Source organism: Cynara cardunculus (assembly GCF_001531365.2).
Source record: "Cynara cardunculus var. scolymus isolate 2C chromosome LG 10, CcrdV1, whole genome shotgun sequence".
NCBI classification, from domain to species: Eukaryota; Viridiplantae; Streptophyta; class Magnoliopsida; order Asterales; family Asteraceae; genus Cynara; species Cynara cardunculus.
Window position 1 is genome coordinate 18770505 of NC_037537.1, and position 19899 is coordinate 18790403.

General features: G+C 33.8%; 1 protein-coding gene across 2 annotated transcripts; it reads left to right on the plus strand.

The window, feature by feature from the left end:
• The first annotated feature begins 822 nt into the window (after positions 1–822).
• Positions 823–7212, plus strand: LOC112519453 (heterogeneous nuclear ribonucleoprotein Q). 2 transcript variants are annotated; one of them, XM_025127575.1, is made up of 12 exons: positions 823–1191; positions 2981–3537; positions 3620–3709; positions 3815–4054; positions 4745–4966; positions 5038–5338; positions 5597–5928; positions 6018–6127; positions 6209–6312; positions 6415–6491; positions 6685–6781; positions 6959–7212. In XM_025127575.1, exons 1-11 carry the CDS (start codon positions 885–887, stop codon positions 6778–6780), a joined length of 2436 nt encoding a protein of 811 aa, XP_024983343.1. In that variant the 5' UTR covers positions 823–884; the 3' UTR covers position 6781; positions 6959–7212. The 2 variants fall into 2 exon arrangements, with proteins under 2 accessions (XP_024983343.1, XP_024983344.1); XM_025127576.1 differs by having other exon boundaries at positions 2981–3534.
• Positions 7213–19899: the final 12687 nt, after the last annotated feature.

A 19899-nucleotide genomic window follows, 5' to 3' on the forward strand; every position in this document is an offset into this window, starting at 1 on the left:
GTTTTTGTCAAATGTTTTATAATATAATATAGATTTAATAAAATTAATTTAAAACTTATATAAAATTACATTTTTTATATTATTTTATATATCTATACTACCTTATAAACCAAAGTACTATACATTTATGCATAAAGTCTTGAAAACAACTCATAATGCATTAAGTACTAATCTATATGCATTCGGTCTTAAAATTTCTTAATCTACAATTAGAATAACATATAATACAAGTTACCAATGCACATTATTACATTTTTTTTAATGTTCCCAAGATACTTTTGACGTCTTTCGTTCATACCTTCACCATCTCATACCTCTATGTATTCTTCCCATCCCCCAAGGTGAGTTATTAAAAGTTATCTCAATAATCTCTCGTTCAATTGATTTAGAACTCTCAATTGATTATTTGCTCTTGGTGTAAATCGAACACAATTATGAAGTCGTTTAAATATATTGGATTTTGAATATATTGGATTTTAAACTGTTATACAATTTTTTTCCATCGATGGACTATAATTGGAAACACAATTTATTCAAATTTTATTAATATGTAAAGACTAAGTATAACTTATATTATCGTTAAATCTTTTCTAATAAAACCAGTGAAACTTTAAAATCATTAAAATTCACGGCTCTCATCGCATTGCACGAGTAAATGTATATAAATAATTAAATATATGTGATTAAATCGCGTGCCAAAGTACACGGTCTACGGATCTCTAAGCAAACCGACCCGAGTCACCGAATATCGTTCAAAGTAAACTAGGGCTAGACCGCTAGGGTTTCAAAGTAAAGTAACATTTATCTTTCTTTCCTCTCTGATTCATCAAATTCACGAGTTGTTGATTTTCCAGATCGATTAGACCAATTTTGAGGAGAGAGCGATGCCTCCGAAATCGGCGAGGAAGTCAGTCGGCCCAGGGAGAAGAGGCGGAAGAGCAAGAGGAACACCGAAGGTGTCGGCGCAGCCTGATCCGGAGGCAGTAGTGGTGCCTGAAGAATCCGTGAAACCGGTTGAGGAGGCACCGGTTGAGGCTAAGGAAGAGGAGGATCCAGCTTTGGGTAAAGAAGAGGAGGTGCCGGTTGGGGTTAAAAAGGCGGACGCCGTGAAGGTCCAAGAGGCCAATGAAGAAAAAGTGGAAAAGGTCGAGGAGAAACCGGTGGCTGATAATGGGATTGATCGTTCAAAGAGTAAGTTGCATATGATATTCTTAAGTTTATCTAATTACGTTCTTCTAACCTGATTATATGGTTTTAGATCCGTTATAGGCGAAATTCAGAAACTTGACTTGCGTTGTAGAAGATGAATTTGGCTTTATAGACGATTTCTTTAGCTGATTGTAAGAAGCCTAGATAACTAAAGATATTTATGTTTTGTTAGCATATGCAAATACTCCCGGATTCTACAAAAGAATCCAGACTCTGACTTGGAAAATCAAATGGGTTATTTTCTAAAACAGGATTGGTGGTCGTTCAGTAGCAAGATTCATATCAAATATCAAATACCTTGATATGCAACTTTTTCTTATTTCAGGAATGGAAGTAGCAGGTAGGAACGTAACTAACTGCAAATCATGCAAGAGTAAAAAAGATTGCTTTTCTAATACATCAAATTGTCTTGTTGCTTTTGTTTTCTATCATGTGTGGTGTGGAAAATCAATTGAGAAAGGAATTGTCTTTTTAAAGAATTAGGCAAGACACTATGTCAAATGGATGGCTTTTCTTAAAGAAAATGGATGACGTTGACATGTTGTTAAGCTACAATTGTTTATGTATGAGGCTGTTTGAGGGCCTGACCTTAAAATTTGCAGCAATATCAAGAACATCCTGATGAGAAAACAATACTCGTATAAATAAAATTCAGCATATACAAATAAAGAGAAACCCATGATGTCAAAGGAGTAAATTCACATGTTCATTACAAAGGCCTTCCAGATAATACCATCAAAAGACTTCAAATTGCTAGTTAGTTATGACAAATAGACGAGAATAATGGAGGAATTCAGAATCTGTCATGTCAAATCACTTAAAGAAAATTTGCTAGCAACCATGTCTGTAGATAATGAATGACGCATTGTTTATTGGAGGGCTGACAAATGACATGAAGCACTCTTTTTAAATAGTTTTAAAGACTGGTGGTTGATAACGATTCATTCTTGCCTCCTGAGGAATTAGAAACTGATTTGACCTCCCTTGAGATCCCGAAATTGGCCAAAATCTGTTGTCCATGGGGTTGATCTTGATTTTAATTATGTGGATGGTTGTGCATCAAATAGAGGTCTTTGGTTTGTTATGAACTATGAAGAAAATTCAGTCTTTTTCTTGAGGTATAGGTGTAAAAAAAGGTGCACCCAACATGTAGTATTCTTACCGGTATTTGAGGATCTGAAGCTTGGAGGTTGACAGCCCTTTAAGTCTGTTTAATATCCACCATTTCCTGCGGAAGTGCCTTATATAGGAGTGCAATGTATATTAGTGAATTTTGTTTTCTGAACTATCACTGTTCATCTTTTTGCTTAGGCATCTAGTACTATTAAATCAGAAGAATCAACCTAGATTTAATCTCCTTATCAAGTAGGACATATGGTATAAAATCACAGCTTGAGGAGACGGAAGCAATGGAGCTTTCTGTCAAGGTGGAACAATACTTCAAAGTGGTCTATTCTTTCTGTGTGGTGCTACTTATATCTGTTTGTGCATGGTAATCTTCATATACTGGTTATCAAGTTGCACCCAAACCTATCAAATTTGAAGTATCAAATAGCAAAGCCACAGACCTATAAGGATGGTCATTTGAGGGAAACTTTATATGCTCTTGTTGCTTATTACATTGTTTTCAGCTAACATCACATCTGTTTAAGTTGGTAATAAAGGAACATAACTGCTCATGGATTAGTTCCATTTTGTTGGAATGTTTCTGGATAAACGAGATTCCCACTAAGCCACATGTAAGCATTCTCATTGCATTTATGCCTGACAGGGGAAGACAATGATGTGAAAGATTCTGTCGAGGAATATGAAAAAGGGGAACGGTTGGACTTGGAGGATAATGATCCAGAAGAATCCGAACCTGAGGAGTATGTTGGTGAGGATTATGATGAGAAGGAGGTTGTAGAGGATGTTCAAGAAGAGGTACTTGATGTGGAGGAAGAAGTTGAGGATGGGGATGTTGGTGAGGATGAAGAGGGTGATGATATACCTGAGGGAGAAATGGAAGATCCTCCGGAGGAGTTGGAGCCCGAGGAGGAGGAGCATGCTGCTGAAGAGCATGCTGGAATGGCGGATGCAGAGGAGCAAGAGCAGCATGATGTTTTCAAAGAGAGACGTAAACGAAAAGAGTTTGAAATCTTTGTCGGGGGATTGGACAAAGATGCTACTGAGGAGGACCTTAGGAAAGTCTTTAGTGAAGTTGGAGAGGTTTCTGAAGTCAGACTTATGATGAATGCTCAGTCCAAGAAGAACAAGGGATTTGCATTCCTCCGTTTTGCAACTGTGGAGCAGGCAAAACGAGCTTGTGTAGAGCTAAAAAATCCTGTGGTATTTCCTCAGCCAGTCATTGTATATAGGAAGCAGATTTTAATAACATGTTAAACCGTGTCTTTTTACCACCAAATTCCAGGTTCATGGGAAACAATGTGGTGTTTCGCCAAGTCAAGACAGTGATACACTATTTTTGGGTAATATATGCAAGACATGGACCCAGGAAGCTGTAAGTAGATTCAGGCAATTTGAGATTGCCTAAAGCTTCATCGCTTGTGTAAAATTAATTAAAGTTAATTGATAGCCATCTCACTGATGTTCAATGTGCTTCCAGCTGAAAGAAAAGTTGAAAAACTATGGAATTGATACCGTGGAGGATTTGACATTGGTAGAAGACAGTAAGACTGATGGAACTAATCGGGGCTTTGCCTTTTTGGAGTTCTCTTCCCGTTCGGATGCTATGGATGCTTTTAAGCGTCTGCAAAAGAGAGATGTGACATTTGGTGTTGATAGGCCAGCTAAGGTTTCTTTTGCAGATTCTTTCATTGACCCTGGTGATGAGATCATGGCCCAGGTAAAATGCTGGGACTTATTTCTTTCATCTGAACAAGGAGGCCTGGATGTTTGGCTGCTGAAATTCTGTTTTTCTGATTATGCATGCAATTCACGTTGATGCTTCATTGATCTTTCTAACATTTCAAGTGGGCATGAAATGAGAGGTCTTTATTAGATATCTTGATATTCTGTTTGTTTGTTAATGCATGGAAGAGTAATTTATTGTTTACCATGTACTTAGATTATCTGATCCCCTGAATAAATCTAAATCTGATGCACCCAAGATGGTCTAGTAATGGACTAACATTCTTTTTAATTTTTACATGTTGCCTACCACTGTGTAACTATACTGGCTTTTGATCGTTGACATGACACCCTAGCGCAGCTTGTATAATGAGAATGCCGGTTCATCCTCTCTTTTAATAAGCAATTTAAATGCTTATGTTTTCTGCCATTTTTTTGCTCAGCTTGATTGTTGAGCTTTTGGACTAAAATGATTCAATAAACAGAGTGCATGAAATGTACACATTATATGTATTTCCAAAGTATATGATATGCTATGTCTCAAGTTGTATAGTTTCTTCAGAACCTATCTTGAAAGACAACAATGTTTGCTACTCAGTTGACTTTTTTTGTTCTGGCTGCCCCTCTCTACTCCAAGTATGTATCCATAGTTTATAGATACAACCATTGATTATGTTTTCTTCAGGTTAAGACTGTTTTTGTGGATGGCCTGCCTTCTTCTTGGGATGAGGTTCGAGTGCGGGATCTTCTCAAGAAATACGGGGAGGTGGAGAAAATTGAGCTTGCCCGTAATATGCCTTCTGCCAGAAGAAAGGATTATGGATTCATCACCTTTGGAACACATGATGCAGCTGTGACATGTGCTAAAAGCATTAATAATGTAGAGCTGGGAGAAGGAGAGAACAAGGTTAGTCTTTTAGTATATTCATATAGTTGTTGATAGCTGTTGTTTTCTTATCCATAATTGTTGTATATCAGGCTAAAGTGAGGGCCAGATTGTCACGACCACTTCAGAGAGGCAAAGGAAAACACATCTCACGTGGTGATTTTCGACCTGGTCGAGCTGCCTCTGGAGGTTTTAGGGGTCCATGGGCTCGTCCGGTACCACGCAATTTGCCTCCACGCGGTATAAGAAGACTTGGTGGACGTCTACCACCTGTTGTTGATCGTAGTGTTAGGAGGCCTGTTGGGTTAAGGGATCGACGGCCTGTTGTCGCCTTGCCACCAAGAGGGAGGCCAGTGGCTCCTTTACCGAGGTCCTATGATAGGAGGCCTCCTGGTATGCTTCAGCTTCTGTCAGTAGCTTTTTTTTGAAGTACATAATATTTATATATGGCAAATACTCACACCTCTCACCTTTGGTGAGGTTTGAGCCATTGACCTTCTGGGAGGCTGGGCTCTACTGGAGTACTGGTAACCCAGATACCACTGGACCAATGGCCCTTTGGATTCTGTCAATAGCTGTATTAAACATAACTGCGAGAATCAGTTTTTCTTGGTGTCTAAGTAGTGTTAAAATTTAATGTTCTGCATATAGTTCCTTCACACACCAAGAATAGCCTGAAGCGGGATTATGGTCGACGTGAGGAGCTTCCGCCGAGGAGCAGAGCGATTGCTGGCAGAGCAATTGCTGAGTATGGTCCTCCTAGGTCTACCTCGGAGAGAAACTCATCTTACAGAGACAGTTATCCTACTCGTGGACCTACCTATGCTGATCTACCAAGAGGGTCCTCTCACTCTACATCAAGGAGAGCCTACACAGATGGTGGCTATTCAACAAGGTTTGAGAGACCGCCACCAAGTTATCGCGAGGGTCGCCCTCGTGATTATGATCCTGTTCCTGGGTCAAAGCGTCCATATGCTGCACTGGTTGGTGTCAATGTTTTGTGCAATATATATTCCATTTGTTTTTTGCATGATGGTTGTGTTATTAATAGAAATCTTTACCAATCTATAAGGATGATGTTCCACCCCGCTATGCTGATGCCGAAGTACGCCAATCGCGAGTTCGTTTGGATTATGAAATTGGAGGTGGATCTTCACAATATGGAGATGCATATAGCGATAGGTCTGCTTTTATATTTCTTAATCCTCTTAATCGTTCTTTAGTTGGATTTAAGTTTTTACTTTTTTCATGAATTGTTGTCAGACTTGGAAGATCAAACATAGGTTATGGTAGTAGCAGGAGTTCAATGTCTGCTCAGGATTCTCATGGTCTTTATAGCAGCCGTCAGGGTCTGGCATACGGTGGAGGTGTGTCTGAGTTTTCTTCATATGGTTGCTTTTGCAAAACGCACCGAGTTTAGATTTTTCAAGGATATCTCTAAGTTTGCTTGTGTTTCTCTGATTGTGCAGGATCTTACAGTGGCAGTGATGGTGGTGGTATATACTCATCAAGCTATGGTGGCGATTACATCTCTCGTGGCAGTGATGTATGTTTTTGTTATTTTATATCAATTTCATTCTCCTTCTGTGGATCAATTTTAATGAAGTGAGGATAGATGGAGACAAGAACCACAAAATGGTCATGTGAATGAAGAGAAAGTAGCTTAATGAGTGGATTCTTTATGTCTTCACTACTATTCAGATCCAAGCCTGAGCACGACTCTGATGTTCTATCTGCAGGTTGGCGGAAGCTCTTACTCATCATCGCTGTATTCTGGTCGTAGCTTGGGTGGCAGTGGTTACATGGGTAGTGGAGGCTCTGGATCCTACTATTGAGGTGCACACTATTTTCTTATTTGATGCCAATTTCTTTTCGGGCCCAAGGAGAATCCGAGGATTTTCTGGTGTAGGATCACGGTCTTCCTATTTTTCTTTTGTTTTGAGCATTCTTGTAAGAGGTCCCATGATGAGAATGGAGCATCTTGGTTACTAGTGATTTTAATCTGTGGTACAGATAGTTTGATGAAGAGGCTGCTGTAGAATGCGATTTTCAAAGGTCATGCGTTATGATGTCTGCAGCTTGGTCATGGAGCATGAATCTTAGAAAAGCCTCTTGTTATGTGAAAGGGGATGATCAACTGGTCTTGATTCTGATTAGATGAAGTACATGTTAGATTGATGGTTTAAGTGTATGACCTCATACTTTATGCAGTAAGAGAATCTCGACACTGGTTTTTATGAATGCAAGTTCCAAATTCGATCTTTGTGTACCCTAATGATTCAAATGATATGTTGCGCAACCATTAGAATGGATAAAACTGTGAAAAAGCTAAGGTGCTTGCTTCACATATGGTTGAGGACATTTGAATATGTTTCTTTGCTAATTTGATGGAAAGAGCATGGAGGTTTCAATCAAGTCGGGCTGATCTTATTGCTCGACTTTCTGCCAGCAGGTTACCAGCAAAAGCCTGTTAGTCAACAAGGTAATTTTATATTACTCCAATAAGGGAGGTGTTCTAAATTGTTTATCTAATTAGGCAGTGTGGAGACACTTGCTTCGTAAGCTTTCATCTATAAGATCTTGGACACATGGATCAGTTTGTTGAAGATGAACTACTGGTTGCAGAATTGAAGTGTTAAGTTCAGTCATTTCTACATGGACTATAGGAGGGAAAAGGTTATTGCTCCATTGAGTTACGTTTGCGTTTATCTCATTGCTTCAAGTACCTTTAAGTTCAATATGCTTTGTGTCTTATCGATAATATTGCTGAAAGTTCTCATTACTTGCCCTGGACACTTATAATTTTGACTGAAGGTCATGGGACCTGAAGGAGGTTGTTGCTTGCATTCCATAGGGTTATATTCTTTTGAGTACTCGTTATTTTGAAGAAAGAAGTTGATAAGTAGAAGCCGTATATAGGTTCCTGTTAGTCTTTATTAGGACATGGCTACTTTCATATATCTTCAAGGAAGTTTCTATTCTTTAATCGGGAAGGTAGGATGGAAGTCCTCTTCTAATACATTAACTGCATAAGGGTTTGTCCCAAGCTAAGGCTGGGGTGGAAACCGTTGAATGAAAGTCATATATAGTTGTCACACTTGCATCCCCAGCAAAGATGTAAGATCAGTCTTTTTCTGGGTAACCATGGGTGTCCGGGCTAATCCCATGGGCCGGGTTAAAATCCCCAGTGGCCACGTGGAGACTAGAACTGTGGGGACGAGCCATGATCAATCTATTGTGGAGTGCCTGAAGCGGTTGTCCATCTTGTTCACAGCTTTGCTGGTGAACTCTTCAAGAAACAAATTGCTTAGCATCTTTCTTAGTCTCCAGATGATGTGTTTTGACTCAACTTCTTCTCGACTGCAATATTATGTTAAATAATTAGATATTTTCCTAGAAACGGACAGTTCTTTTCCCAGTTCATACTTTATAGTTATGCTTTTTATGATTTTGAACTCCAAAGTTTTTACATTTCCATGTTGATTGCAAATTTACATGCACTTTTTTATAATAATTCCTGTTACAGGAGACGATCAGATTCTTTCTTGACCCATTTGTGTTTTTGATGATTCTTACATATCTGAGCGTCTGCAAGTCGTAATTTTGGTTGCCTGGTAGTTAACAAGATGCTTCGTCTTTAGCTGACCGCAACATTATATTTGATGTTTTAGATATTTGGCTGTAATAATAGTCTCTAGGAGATGACCAGTTTTGTTCCCCAACACAAGATGTGATGTTTCTGATTTGCTTGTTGACTGCAGCTAGGCTTTAATTCACTTTCATCCTCTTCTTTTCTGGATACTTTATATGGTGGGATGAGAACTGAATGTGAATGGGAGTTCTATATACTTGAACAAATAGAGGATGGAGAAGGAAAATGGCACTTTAAACATATATATCTTCCTAAAATTTGTTGCAGGCTTGCAGGTGACGACCGACATCATCTGTTTCTGAACGATCCGTGCCATTTATTATTCTAGCATATCTCTACAGATGGTAAGATATTGAAATCGTCGTGCCTGTTAGGTTTCTTGTATGTGCATGATTACTTTTTGAGAATTCACAGTTTGGGCTTGCCTCGTTTGGTTCGGTTTATTTTATCGTCTTATAGTTGTGAAAGTAGTCGAATCTCCAATGCGGTTAAAAATCGAGGTACTTGACTATTCTTAGAAACTAGTTGTTTTTCTTTCGCACGTCTTGATCCCTGCACTAGGATTGCTGTCTATGATGTAAGCAGTGACATTCATAGATAACTTTTCTTTCCTATGTAGTTAATAATACCGATAAACCACAAAGGTGGTGCCTGATTGGTTTGAGCTTGGTTCCAAATGTCAAAAGTACCAGGAGGTCTCTGGATCAAATCCAATGAGGAATAAAAATCCTTTTGTGGCCACAGAGGTTCAAATGCGGTGACTCCGGGCTATCTGCAAAGCAGATGGTCGTCCTGGGATTAATCAGCTCGCATAGCGGGTTGGATATCCAGGTTAATTAAAATAAAATAAAAAATAATAATACCGATGAGAATAATTGAAATTAAAGATTAAGTGTTTAAAATAAAGAAATAATATTTTATTAAATATTTTAATAAAATTATTGATATTGTAATCTCCAAAATGGAGAAATCGCTAGTTAAAATTAAGAGCATATCTTGGTCTAATGGTTGACCAAACATAAAAGCAAAACAAGAAACTAGAATCGATCGAGTAGGTTTCTGGTCGTTCTTCATTTATGGTTTATTTCTACTTATAATTAAATTAAAATACGAACATAAGATAGTCATCCCTTACGGTACATATAAAGATGACACTATTTATTAAGTAGAAAAGATACGTACAGAAAAGATAGAAACAAAAATATACACAAAATATTTAGAATATTATGAATAGATTAAGCATCCATGAAACTAGCACAAATATTCATTCGTCACACTCGACAGCAACATAAACGTTTTATATAAATGGGTACCCAACGAATAACCCATGGTAGAAATACGCACACTAAAAATAGTATGTATCCAATGCCTCCGGTCATACCCACCAGTCCCCCCACAGTTAAACCGAAGGCAGTCGTCATGGATAAGTAAGATACTATTATCTCTCTCTGATATGGGAAAGAATCCATGAGCACATGGATGACGGTCATTGAAGACGACCAAGCTAATGTGTTTGCACAAGTGAATAGAATTATTTTGGCTTGACTGCCGTTCGTAATATGATTGGGAGGATCCATCACAGCTTGAAAGCTGGCAGTGGCAATGAGCACTTGAACCACCAAAATGGCGTTGCGAACTTGGTCAGGAGAGTCTCGTTGATCGTCGAAGTTGAAGTAAGAAGAGGGTTTGTTCGTGGACACTGGTTGTTCTACTTCCATTTTAGTTGGTTTATCTACTTGTGACGGTTCACTCGGTTTATATAGAAACCAAATACAGGTAACTAACCAATAAGAATTTTTTATATGAAGCGAAAATTGCAATTTTATGTGATTACCATCATTTTATTGGAAAAATATGGCATCATCTGAAATTGACGGACATTTTGTTCCCACATGAGTCGATATTTTTGGTTAGACAATTAGTTAAGTCGATCATGAGTTTGATGAAAATATTCGTATTTTGTTAAATAAATTACCGAGGATGTAACATGGACAACGCCTGTTTTATTGGATTTAATCGTCATCATAATTCATAACTTTTATGATTTTTTAATTACATCCTTTAAAAGAAATAATCATGATATATTATTATTTGTCTAATTTTAGTAAATTTGATGCTTAATAACCCATCTTTTATTTGGCAAGAGAATGATCAACAAATTTAGGTGGTTGAGATTATATTTTATGGTCAATTGATTTGTTTTTATTCTTGTATGTTAGAATTTTCAATCTAAGAATATCTCCAATAATATGTCATATCTCTTTATTTTCTTTCCTATTTTTTATTTTAAAAAAGAGTTTAGTCTAAGGGGTTGTTTGTTTACCTTTTAATAGTTCCATTAAGAGTCAGTCTATAAATCGTTAAAAAATGAATCTTGTTTGACAAAAAAAAAAAAATTCAGCCTCTTAATGATTCTAAAACCCTTTAAATGATTTTGTATCATGGGCATCTCTTAACCATTCAGCGTCATAATTTCGTGGTAAATAATTACCAAATAATTATATTTCATTTTTCAGTATATCATGAGAGTCTTTTAATCATTTTAACTACTTAATTATTCTACAACAAAGTATTCAACAGCTATCAAACAACCCGAATAATTATTGTGATAATTCCAAAAGAATAAAATGGGTAAGTATACACGTCTCTACTAAACGTCACTGATTTTTGAACAAATGGTTGGAGAATTTTCAGCATTTGGGTGATTTAATTTCTGAAAGAGTATTTATTTTAAGGGCAAATTGCATGAAAAAGTAACGTACTTTAATTTGATTCTTATTTTGGGTAACGTACTTTCAAAATTTTCATTTTGGTACCTAAGATGTAAAGATTTAAACATTTAAATACCCGGGTAACCCGGTGAAGACTAATTTTAGACTAAAAAAAGACTAATTTTAGATTTAAAAAAAATCCACGTCACTGACCACGTCATCAAATAATACCGAGTTGGATACCACATCACTCGCCACATCATCATGATAATTAGTTAATACTTCAACCAGTTACCCGGGTACTTAAATGTTTAAAACTTTACATCTTAGGTACCAAAATGAAAGTTTTGAAAGTACATACCCAAAATAGGAATCAAGTTAAAGTACGTTATTTTTTCATGCAATTTGCCCTTATTTTAAATGTCAATTAATACTCAGACGACTTGATTTATAAACTAAAATCGTACTTATGATATGTTGTATTTTATTTAAACTGAAACAAGATAAAATCTTAATTTCATTAATTATAATCTTATAAAGTATAGTTTTATTAAATATTAGAATGGTACTCGCAACGAGATAAATCTTCATTTAATTATAGTTTTTATTCTTCTCTATCAATATAATATGATTTTATGTGGTTTTGAGAAAACAATAATATTTTTATTTTTGAATGAGATATAAATTTGAAGATAGTATAAAATTTTTTAAAAAATAAATTGTTAGTATCAAATTAACTATTTAAAATTTTTTGTTTTTTTTATGTAATTTATTTAATTCAAATTTTTATTGTAATTTAATTTAAATTTAATAACGAAGTAATTTATTTTTGGTTTAATAATATAATTTCTTATAAAGATAATAATCAAACATTCTGTTAAAACTCAATGATTATTTTAATTATAATTTAGATTTTTTATATTTAAAATGAATGTTTATCCTGTATTTGATTATGTTTATCTGTAGTTAGTTACACAAATTTAAAAATAGAGCTTTAATAGTTCTACTAATGTAAAATTACTTGTAATCTTGAATTTTAAGTAATATGCATTAATAAACAATACTTCATGCATAAAAAATAGTTTTTACGAGTTTTTATCAAATGCTTTATAATATACTAGAAGTGTACTCGCACAATGCAGCGAGATATATCTCGATTTTAGTGTTTCATTTTATTCCGTCTCTGTAGATGTTTTAATACGGTTTTTATATGGTTTTGAGAAAGATATCATATAATTTCTAAATATAAATATATCAATATTAGTATCAAATTAACTATTTAAAAGTTTTTGTTTTTTTATGTAATTTATTTAATTCAAATTTTTATTGTAATTTAATTTAAATTTAATAACGAAGTAATTTATTTTTGATTTAATATTATTATTTTTTATAAGGATAATAATTAAGTATTCTGTTAGAACTCAATGATTATCTTAATTATATTTAAAATGAAATGTTTATTTTGTATTTGACTATGTTTATCTACACTTAGTTAAACGAATTCAAACATGAAACTTTAATAAGTTGTACTTATGTACCGTTTATTTGCAATCTTAAAGTTTAAGTAATATGCATCAATAAAAAATGTTTTTTAAGAATTTTTTTTTAAATGCTTTATAATATAGTATAGATAAATCAACATTAAGAATTAAATGAAGTTATCCTTGCTCTCCTAGCTTGTCCCTGAGTTATTCATATGTTGGTTATCATTAGGACAAATTGAATGAAAAACTAACGTATTTTAATTTGATTTCTATTTTAGGTAGCGTATTTTCAAAATTTTTATTTTGATATCTAAGATGTAAAAATTTAAACATTTAAGTACTCGGGTAACTGATTGAAATATTAACTGGTTACCATGTTTATGTGACGAGTGATGTGGTATCAAACTCAGTATTATTTACTGAAGCATTAACCGGATATCACATCACTCGTCACATTAACATAGTAACCGGTTAATGCTTCAACCGATTATCCGAGTACTTAAATGTTTAAACTTTACATCTTAAGAATCAATATGGAAATTTTGAAAATGCATTACCCAAAATATAAATCAAGTTAAGATAGTTATTTTTTCATGGAATTTACCCTTATCATAATATAAAAAAAAGTAATATAATCAAAATGCGTTTGTTTATTCCTAAAAAAACATGCCATTTTAGAAACAATTGACATAAATATTACATAACAAAAAAGATTCGCACATAGACTAAAATTCTATTTGTTAGCATTTAAATTATGAAATTTGAGTTTATAAATACAAATGACAAATTTTATGAATAAGTAACGTATTTTGTCTTGATTCATATTTTTAGATAACGTATTTATAAAACTTTTGTTTTAGTACTTAATTGTTAGATTCTATATATGAACCATCAAACATGAATCAACGAAAAACGAGACTGTAAATGAACGAAATCTAACCTGGTACAGTGGGGCTTGATGCTGTTTCGTGTACTTGTTGCTCCATCGTCTTCTTCCAGTTTCACACCATATTCTGCCCTTTTGATGAATAAGGATATGCAGAGATTTGTGTACTGGATGAGGCGTGAAAAACAGGGTATGAATGTTATATGTATACGTTCTTAACAGGCTAACAATTACCCCCATCAGGTAACTGTTAATAACCACCATACCAAGGGTTGTGTCCCTTCATACTTTATATTTATACCACAATATGTATTCACAAGAYTGATYATTCARTAAACTTATAAGTATTATAAATCAACTCTTAATTTACATAATTCAACTGGTCATAAAAATATGAATTTAGCAAATATGTTACTTGTTCTCTTCATGTACTACACTTAATATGTGAAGTTTCAAATATTTAAGTACCATGGTAATCGTTGTAAGTATTAATCGGTTGTCAATGCTAATGTGACATCCAACTCAATATTATTTGTTGAGGTCATATGTGACGTGAAAATAATTATAATGTATAAATTCTAATAAAATAAATAAACTTAAAACTAATTTTAGATTTTTTTTAAATCTAAAACTAGTTTTAAGTTTATTTATTTTATTAGAATTTATATATATAAATACAAATAATTATAATATATAAATTCTAATAATACAAATAAACTAAAAACTAATTTTAGATTTAAAAAAAATTCACATCACTAAATAATCTTGAATTAGTTGTCACATCACTCGCCATATCAATATTGTTAATTAAAAGACAAATTGCATGAAAAAAATGTACTTTAACTTGATTTCTATTTTGAGTAACGTATTTTTAAAACTTCTATTTTGGTATATAAGATGTAAAGTTTTAAATATTTAAGTACCCGGATAACCGGTTGAAGCATTAATCGGTTATCATGCTGATGTGGTGTATGTGCTATCCAACTCAATATTACTTACTGATGTGGTTAGTGACATTAATTTTTTTAAATCTAAAATTAGTCTTTTTTTAATCTAAAATTAGTATTCAACCGGTAACCCAGGTACTTAAATATTTAAAAATTTACATCTTAAGTATCAAAATGAAAGTCTTAAAAGTACGTTACCCGAAATAGGAATCAAGTTAAAGTACATTACTTTTTCATGCAATTTTCCCTTAATTAAATGTTTGAAACTTCACATTTTAGGTACTAAAACAAAAGTTTTGAAAGTACGTTACCCAAAAGAGAAATCAAATCAAAATACATTACTTTTTCATGCAATTTGCCCAATACAAAATCAACCCAAAAATTGGCATATATTTGTTTCACAATCTGAAACTTTTTTTTACTTGTTTGCGTTAACTAAAATACATGTACAAAGTTTCACATTGTGAAATAAATACATGTAAAACAAACAAATTGTGAAATGAATATATATTAGTCAATATCTTGAGTTCCACGATTTGATGAAAAAATATCCGTGAAACAAACTTTTAAAGTGTAAATTCTCACAATTATCATAAAATCTGAGATTCTCATTTGATTGCCACTTTAATCCATCTAATTACTTAAATAATCCATTAAGTGAAACAGATTATTATGTTGAAAAAAACACACCTTGTAGAGGGGACGCTTACCCAAACATTTCCAGATAAACGTTTACCAGAAAGATTCAACACTATCACTTACCTTATCAGATAAGATTTTAGTCCATCAAAACGGCATCATATATAACCAGATAAGAACCTCGATTCTTATTAATCTGATAAGATAATTTGACTTGATAAACGTCCCCTGATCTAAGATTGAAGTTGAAAGCAAAAAGTATAGAAGGTTGGAAGTTTCCCAGCCTCGAAGGAGTGTTCGCGCTCTAAGCCCGGCAGCGCGCGGTTAGGAAGATTGGCCGGGACCAAAGTAAAAGCATGCATAAAATATGCTTGATCACCCTCCATAATTTGAATTCATGGAATCTCTTGGACCAAAACTAAGTGTTCAAAATGAAAAATGAATATAATTTTAGAAATATATAAATTATTATATTATTTAGTTAACCAAATAATAATTTTACTCTTAATAATAAAAGTAATTGAATTTTTCATCTCATAATTAATGGTAGAATTGAAAAGTATGCACTTATTTTTTAAAGTGAACGGTTGTATTATAAGACAAACTAAGGGGTTGTTTGCCAAACACTTACCCGGTAAGTGCTTACCGGTAAACTTTAACACTTATTTATTTATTGGGTAAGATTTTAGTCTACCAAAACGACATTGTATGCAACAATTTACCCAAGTAAGTGCTTACTGGTAAACTTTAACACTATTATTTACATACCGGGTAAGATTTTAATCCACCAAAACGACATTGTATGCAACAATTTACCCGGTAAGCGCTTACCGTGGTAAGAATCGTCGCTCTCACTTACCGGGTAAGTCTCATGGTCATTGTCTCGCTCTTACCGAGTACGATTCTTAGTCCTTGTCATATTCATCAGGTGAGGTAATGTAATTAGGTAAGCGCTTACTCGGGTAAGTGTTTGGATCAAACTTCATAAAAGCTCCTCGGCAGACTTTCACATATGAAAAATCCAAATAGAAGGTCTCACATTTTCCTCTTTCTTTTACCTACTAAACAACGCTGCTGCCTTGAAATGTATATTTTTTAAAACAAAATGAGGGTTAGACCATACAATCTACTGAGTAAATACCTATCAGTGCAACAATCATTTAAAACCAACTAATATAAACCTTTAAACCAGTTAGTCATAAAGTAGACCCGTAAGCACTACAACCCTGCTAGGCAACTAGCCACAATAGTCGTTTTTCTAAAATAACGCACACCCGACAAGACCCAGTTAGTATTAGCAGTGTCCCACTATACAAAACACATTCGTGGGTTATAGTTTTATATATCCCCTTGTACGGACTATTACAGTCTCAAATGCACACGGACTTCTGTTGTGCAAGTCCTTTTAGCCTAAGCAACATCATCAAGCCACATGTGTCAGACCCTACTGCATGTAACAAATATTATATCACAACTAACGGTAACTTTCCAAACACACCAGTAAGGTATAACGTTGAAATAGTTTGATAAATATGCAGTTCAGTTCGAAATAGGTTATAAGAAAACTCACCTTGATTATAATATATGATACTACAACTTTAACTGGTACGAAAGATCAAAACCGAATGCGAATCTGAATAAAGGTAGCATAGATCACAAACTAAGCAATTAAACCTCTAAAGGATACCCCGAAAGACCGCAAAACGAGAAATCAAAAACGGAAAAATCACGACTTGTCATGCGACCAAAGTCGCGGCTAAGGTCATGTAAGTCTTTGTTTCGACTTGCAGACCCTAATAAAACCAACTTCGACCAAAAGTCTTATCCGATAAGAGTGATGACAAAGACCGAAAGTCTTACTTTGTAAGTGAGAGTGACAATTATTAGGAGCTGTTTACCAACGCTTACTCAGGTAAGTACTTACCGGCGAAATTCAACATTATCAATTACTTTCCGGGTAAGATTTTAGTCCACAAAACGGTATTATATGTAATAGTTTACCCGGTAAGTGCTAACCATGGTAAGAGTCGTCGCTGTTACTTACCGAGTAAGACTCTCAGTTCTTGCCTTCGTTCTTATCGGGTAAGATTCTTGGTCCTTACCATATTGATTCGATTAGATAATGTGACTTGGTAAACACTTACTTGGGTAAACGTTTGGTAAACGACCCCTTGGTCTTACCCGGTAAACACTTATAATAAAAACCATTTTTTATGCATAAAGTACTGTATATTGATGCATATTACTTAAAATTCAAAATTATAATAAAAAAATTGAATTAAAAAATTACACAAAAAATGAGGAATTTTAAATAGTTAATTTGATATTAATATTGATATATTTTTGTCAAATTTTTATATTTTCAAATTTATATTTTATTCAAAAATAAAAACATCATCTTTCTCAAAATCATATAAGACCATATTATAACATCGACTGAGATAAAAAATAAAATGAAATATTAAAATCAAATGTATCTCGCTACATTGTGCGAGTACCCTTCTTTTGGAATGCTATTTCCTAATTGTCGTGTGTGTAATGACTTGTATTTTTTTTCCTTCAAAAACACTATTTATTAAGAAGAAAAACATGAAAAGAGAAATGCAAATACATACACACGAATGTATACACACACACATAAAATATACATCATGAATAAATTAAGTGCCCATCAGACTAGTTGATGTATTTATTCGGTTTTTGCATACCGCACTTAACAACACATACGTTTAATATAAATGGGTACCCAACGAATAATCCATGGTAGAAATACGCACACTAAAAATAATATGTATGCAATGCCACCGGTAGTATTCACAACTGTTCCAACAGTTATCCCAAAGGCGAACATCATGGATACAAAAGATAACCGTATCTCTCTTTGAAACGGGAAAGAATCCATGAGCATGTCGATGGTGCCCATCGAAGCTGACCAAGCTAATGTGTTTGCACAAGTGAACATAATTTGTTGGGTATTGGTGCCTTTCGTAATTCGATCAGGAGGACTCATCACGACTTGAAAGCTGGCAGTGGCAATAAGCGCTTGAACGACCAAAATGGCATTGCGAACCTGGTCAACCGTGTCTCTTCTGTTGTCGAACTTGAAGAAAGAAAAAGGCCAGTCTTCAGATGATCTGTTTGGATGTATTAGTTGATCCTCTACATCCATTTTATAGTTGTTCAACTTGCCTACGAAAATTTAGTCTTGTTCGTTTGGTTTATATTGAACCATGTAGGTAAAATAGCCACCGGCCGATTAAATTAACTAACATAAACAATCGATTTCGATAGCATCATATTCATCTTTTAATTGGACAACGATACGATATAAAGAACAATTTTATATGCAGTTTGCTCTGCTAGGCCACTAGTCGGGGCTCGTATTATATTTTACAAACTATCGACTTGAGTTGACGTTTGTTTTTTTATTTTATTATTAAAGTCTCATTCTTGTTCTTATCCGATATTAAATCCCAAAAAGAGAATCCATTGTCGTTGCCACCCTCCCCTCTACTGTTGCCTTTCGTCAAGCCTTATTGATGTTGCAATTTTTTAGGGAGAGATATGCCACGAGAATGGTGTGTGTTGTTGTAGGATAAGTATATCATCGTTAAATGGATATGATGATATATTAGAACTGATATATTTCATAGTTATCTACTTATAACCCATCCTATTGCTTTTTTTAGAATATGTTGTGTTGTCTTGATTTTCCTGCTGTTATTATTGTATTCTGAAGTCAAGCTTTTATAAGTCCTCTGTCATGAGTTATTTTATAACCACTAGAAGGGTACTCGTACAATGCATCGAGACATATCTTGATTTCAGTGTTTCGTTTTATTCMTTTTTTATGTCGATATAATACGGTTTTATGTGGTTTTGAGAAAACGATAATGTTTTTATTTTTGAATAAAACATAAATTTGAAAATATTATAAAATTTTGAAAAAAAATATATCGATATCAGTATCAAATTAATCTTTTTAAAAGTTCTTGTGTTTTGGTGTAATTTCTTTAATTCAAAATTTTTAATTATAATTTAATTTAGGTTTAGTATCAAAAAAATTTAATTTAGGTTTAATAATATAATTTTTATAAAGATAATAACTAAGTATTTAGTTATAACTCAATTATTATCCTAATTATATTCTAGATTTTTTATATTTAATATGAGATGTTTATCCAATATTTGATTATGTTTATCCGTAGTTAGTTACACGAATTCAAATATAGAGCTTTAACTTATGCACAATTTACTTGTAATCTTAAATTTTAAGTAATATTCATCAATAAACAGTACTTCTTGCATAAAAATGGTTTTTAAGAGTTTTTTGTCAAATGTCTTATAAGGGTTGGGTTCACGTGAGACCAGTCTCTTTTCGTGAGACCCGTGAGACACCCTTTTCAAACTTGAAACTTCACAGCAAAAACATTGTGAAGGTAAAAAAATCCGAACCTACACAGCAAAAACACTGTGAAGGTTACCTTCAGAACATTTTACTGTGAAGTTTCAAGTGTAAAAAAGTGGTCTCACGGGTCTCACGAAAACAGGTTGGTCTCACATGATCCCAAGTCTGTCTTATGATGCAAACACTTGAATATATATATATATATATATATATATATATATATATAG

Coding starts and splice junctions, on each gene's coding strand:
- LOC112519453 (XM_025127575.1), top strand. CDS start 885: ATGCCTCCGAAATCGGCGAGGAAGTCAGTCGGCCCAGGGAGAAGAGGC. Junction 1,192..2,980: donor TGGGATTGATCGTTCAAAGA/GTAAGTTGCATA, acceptor TATGCCTGACAG/GGGAAGACAATGATGTGAAA. Junction 5,339..5,596: donor CTATGATAGGAGGCCTCCTG/GTATGCTTCAGC, acceptor TTCTGCATATAG/TTCCTTCACACACCAAGAAT.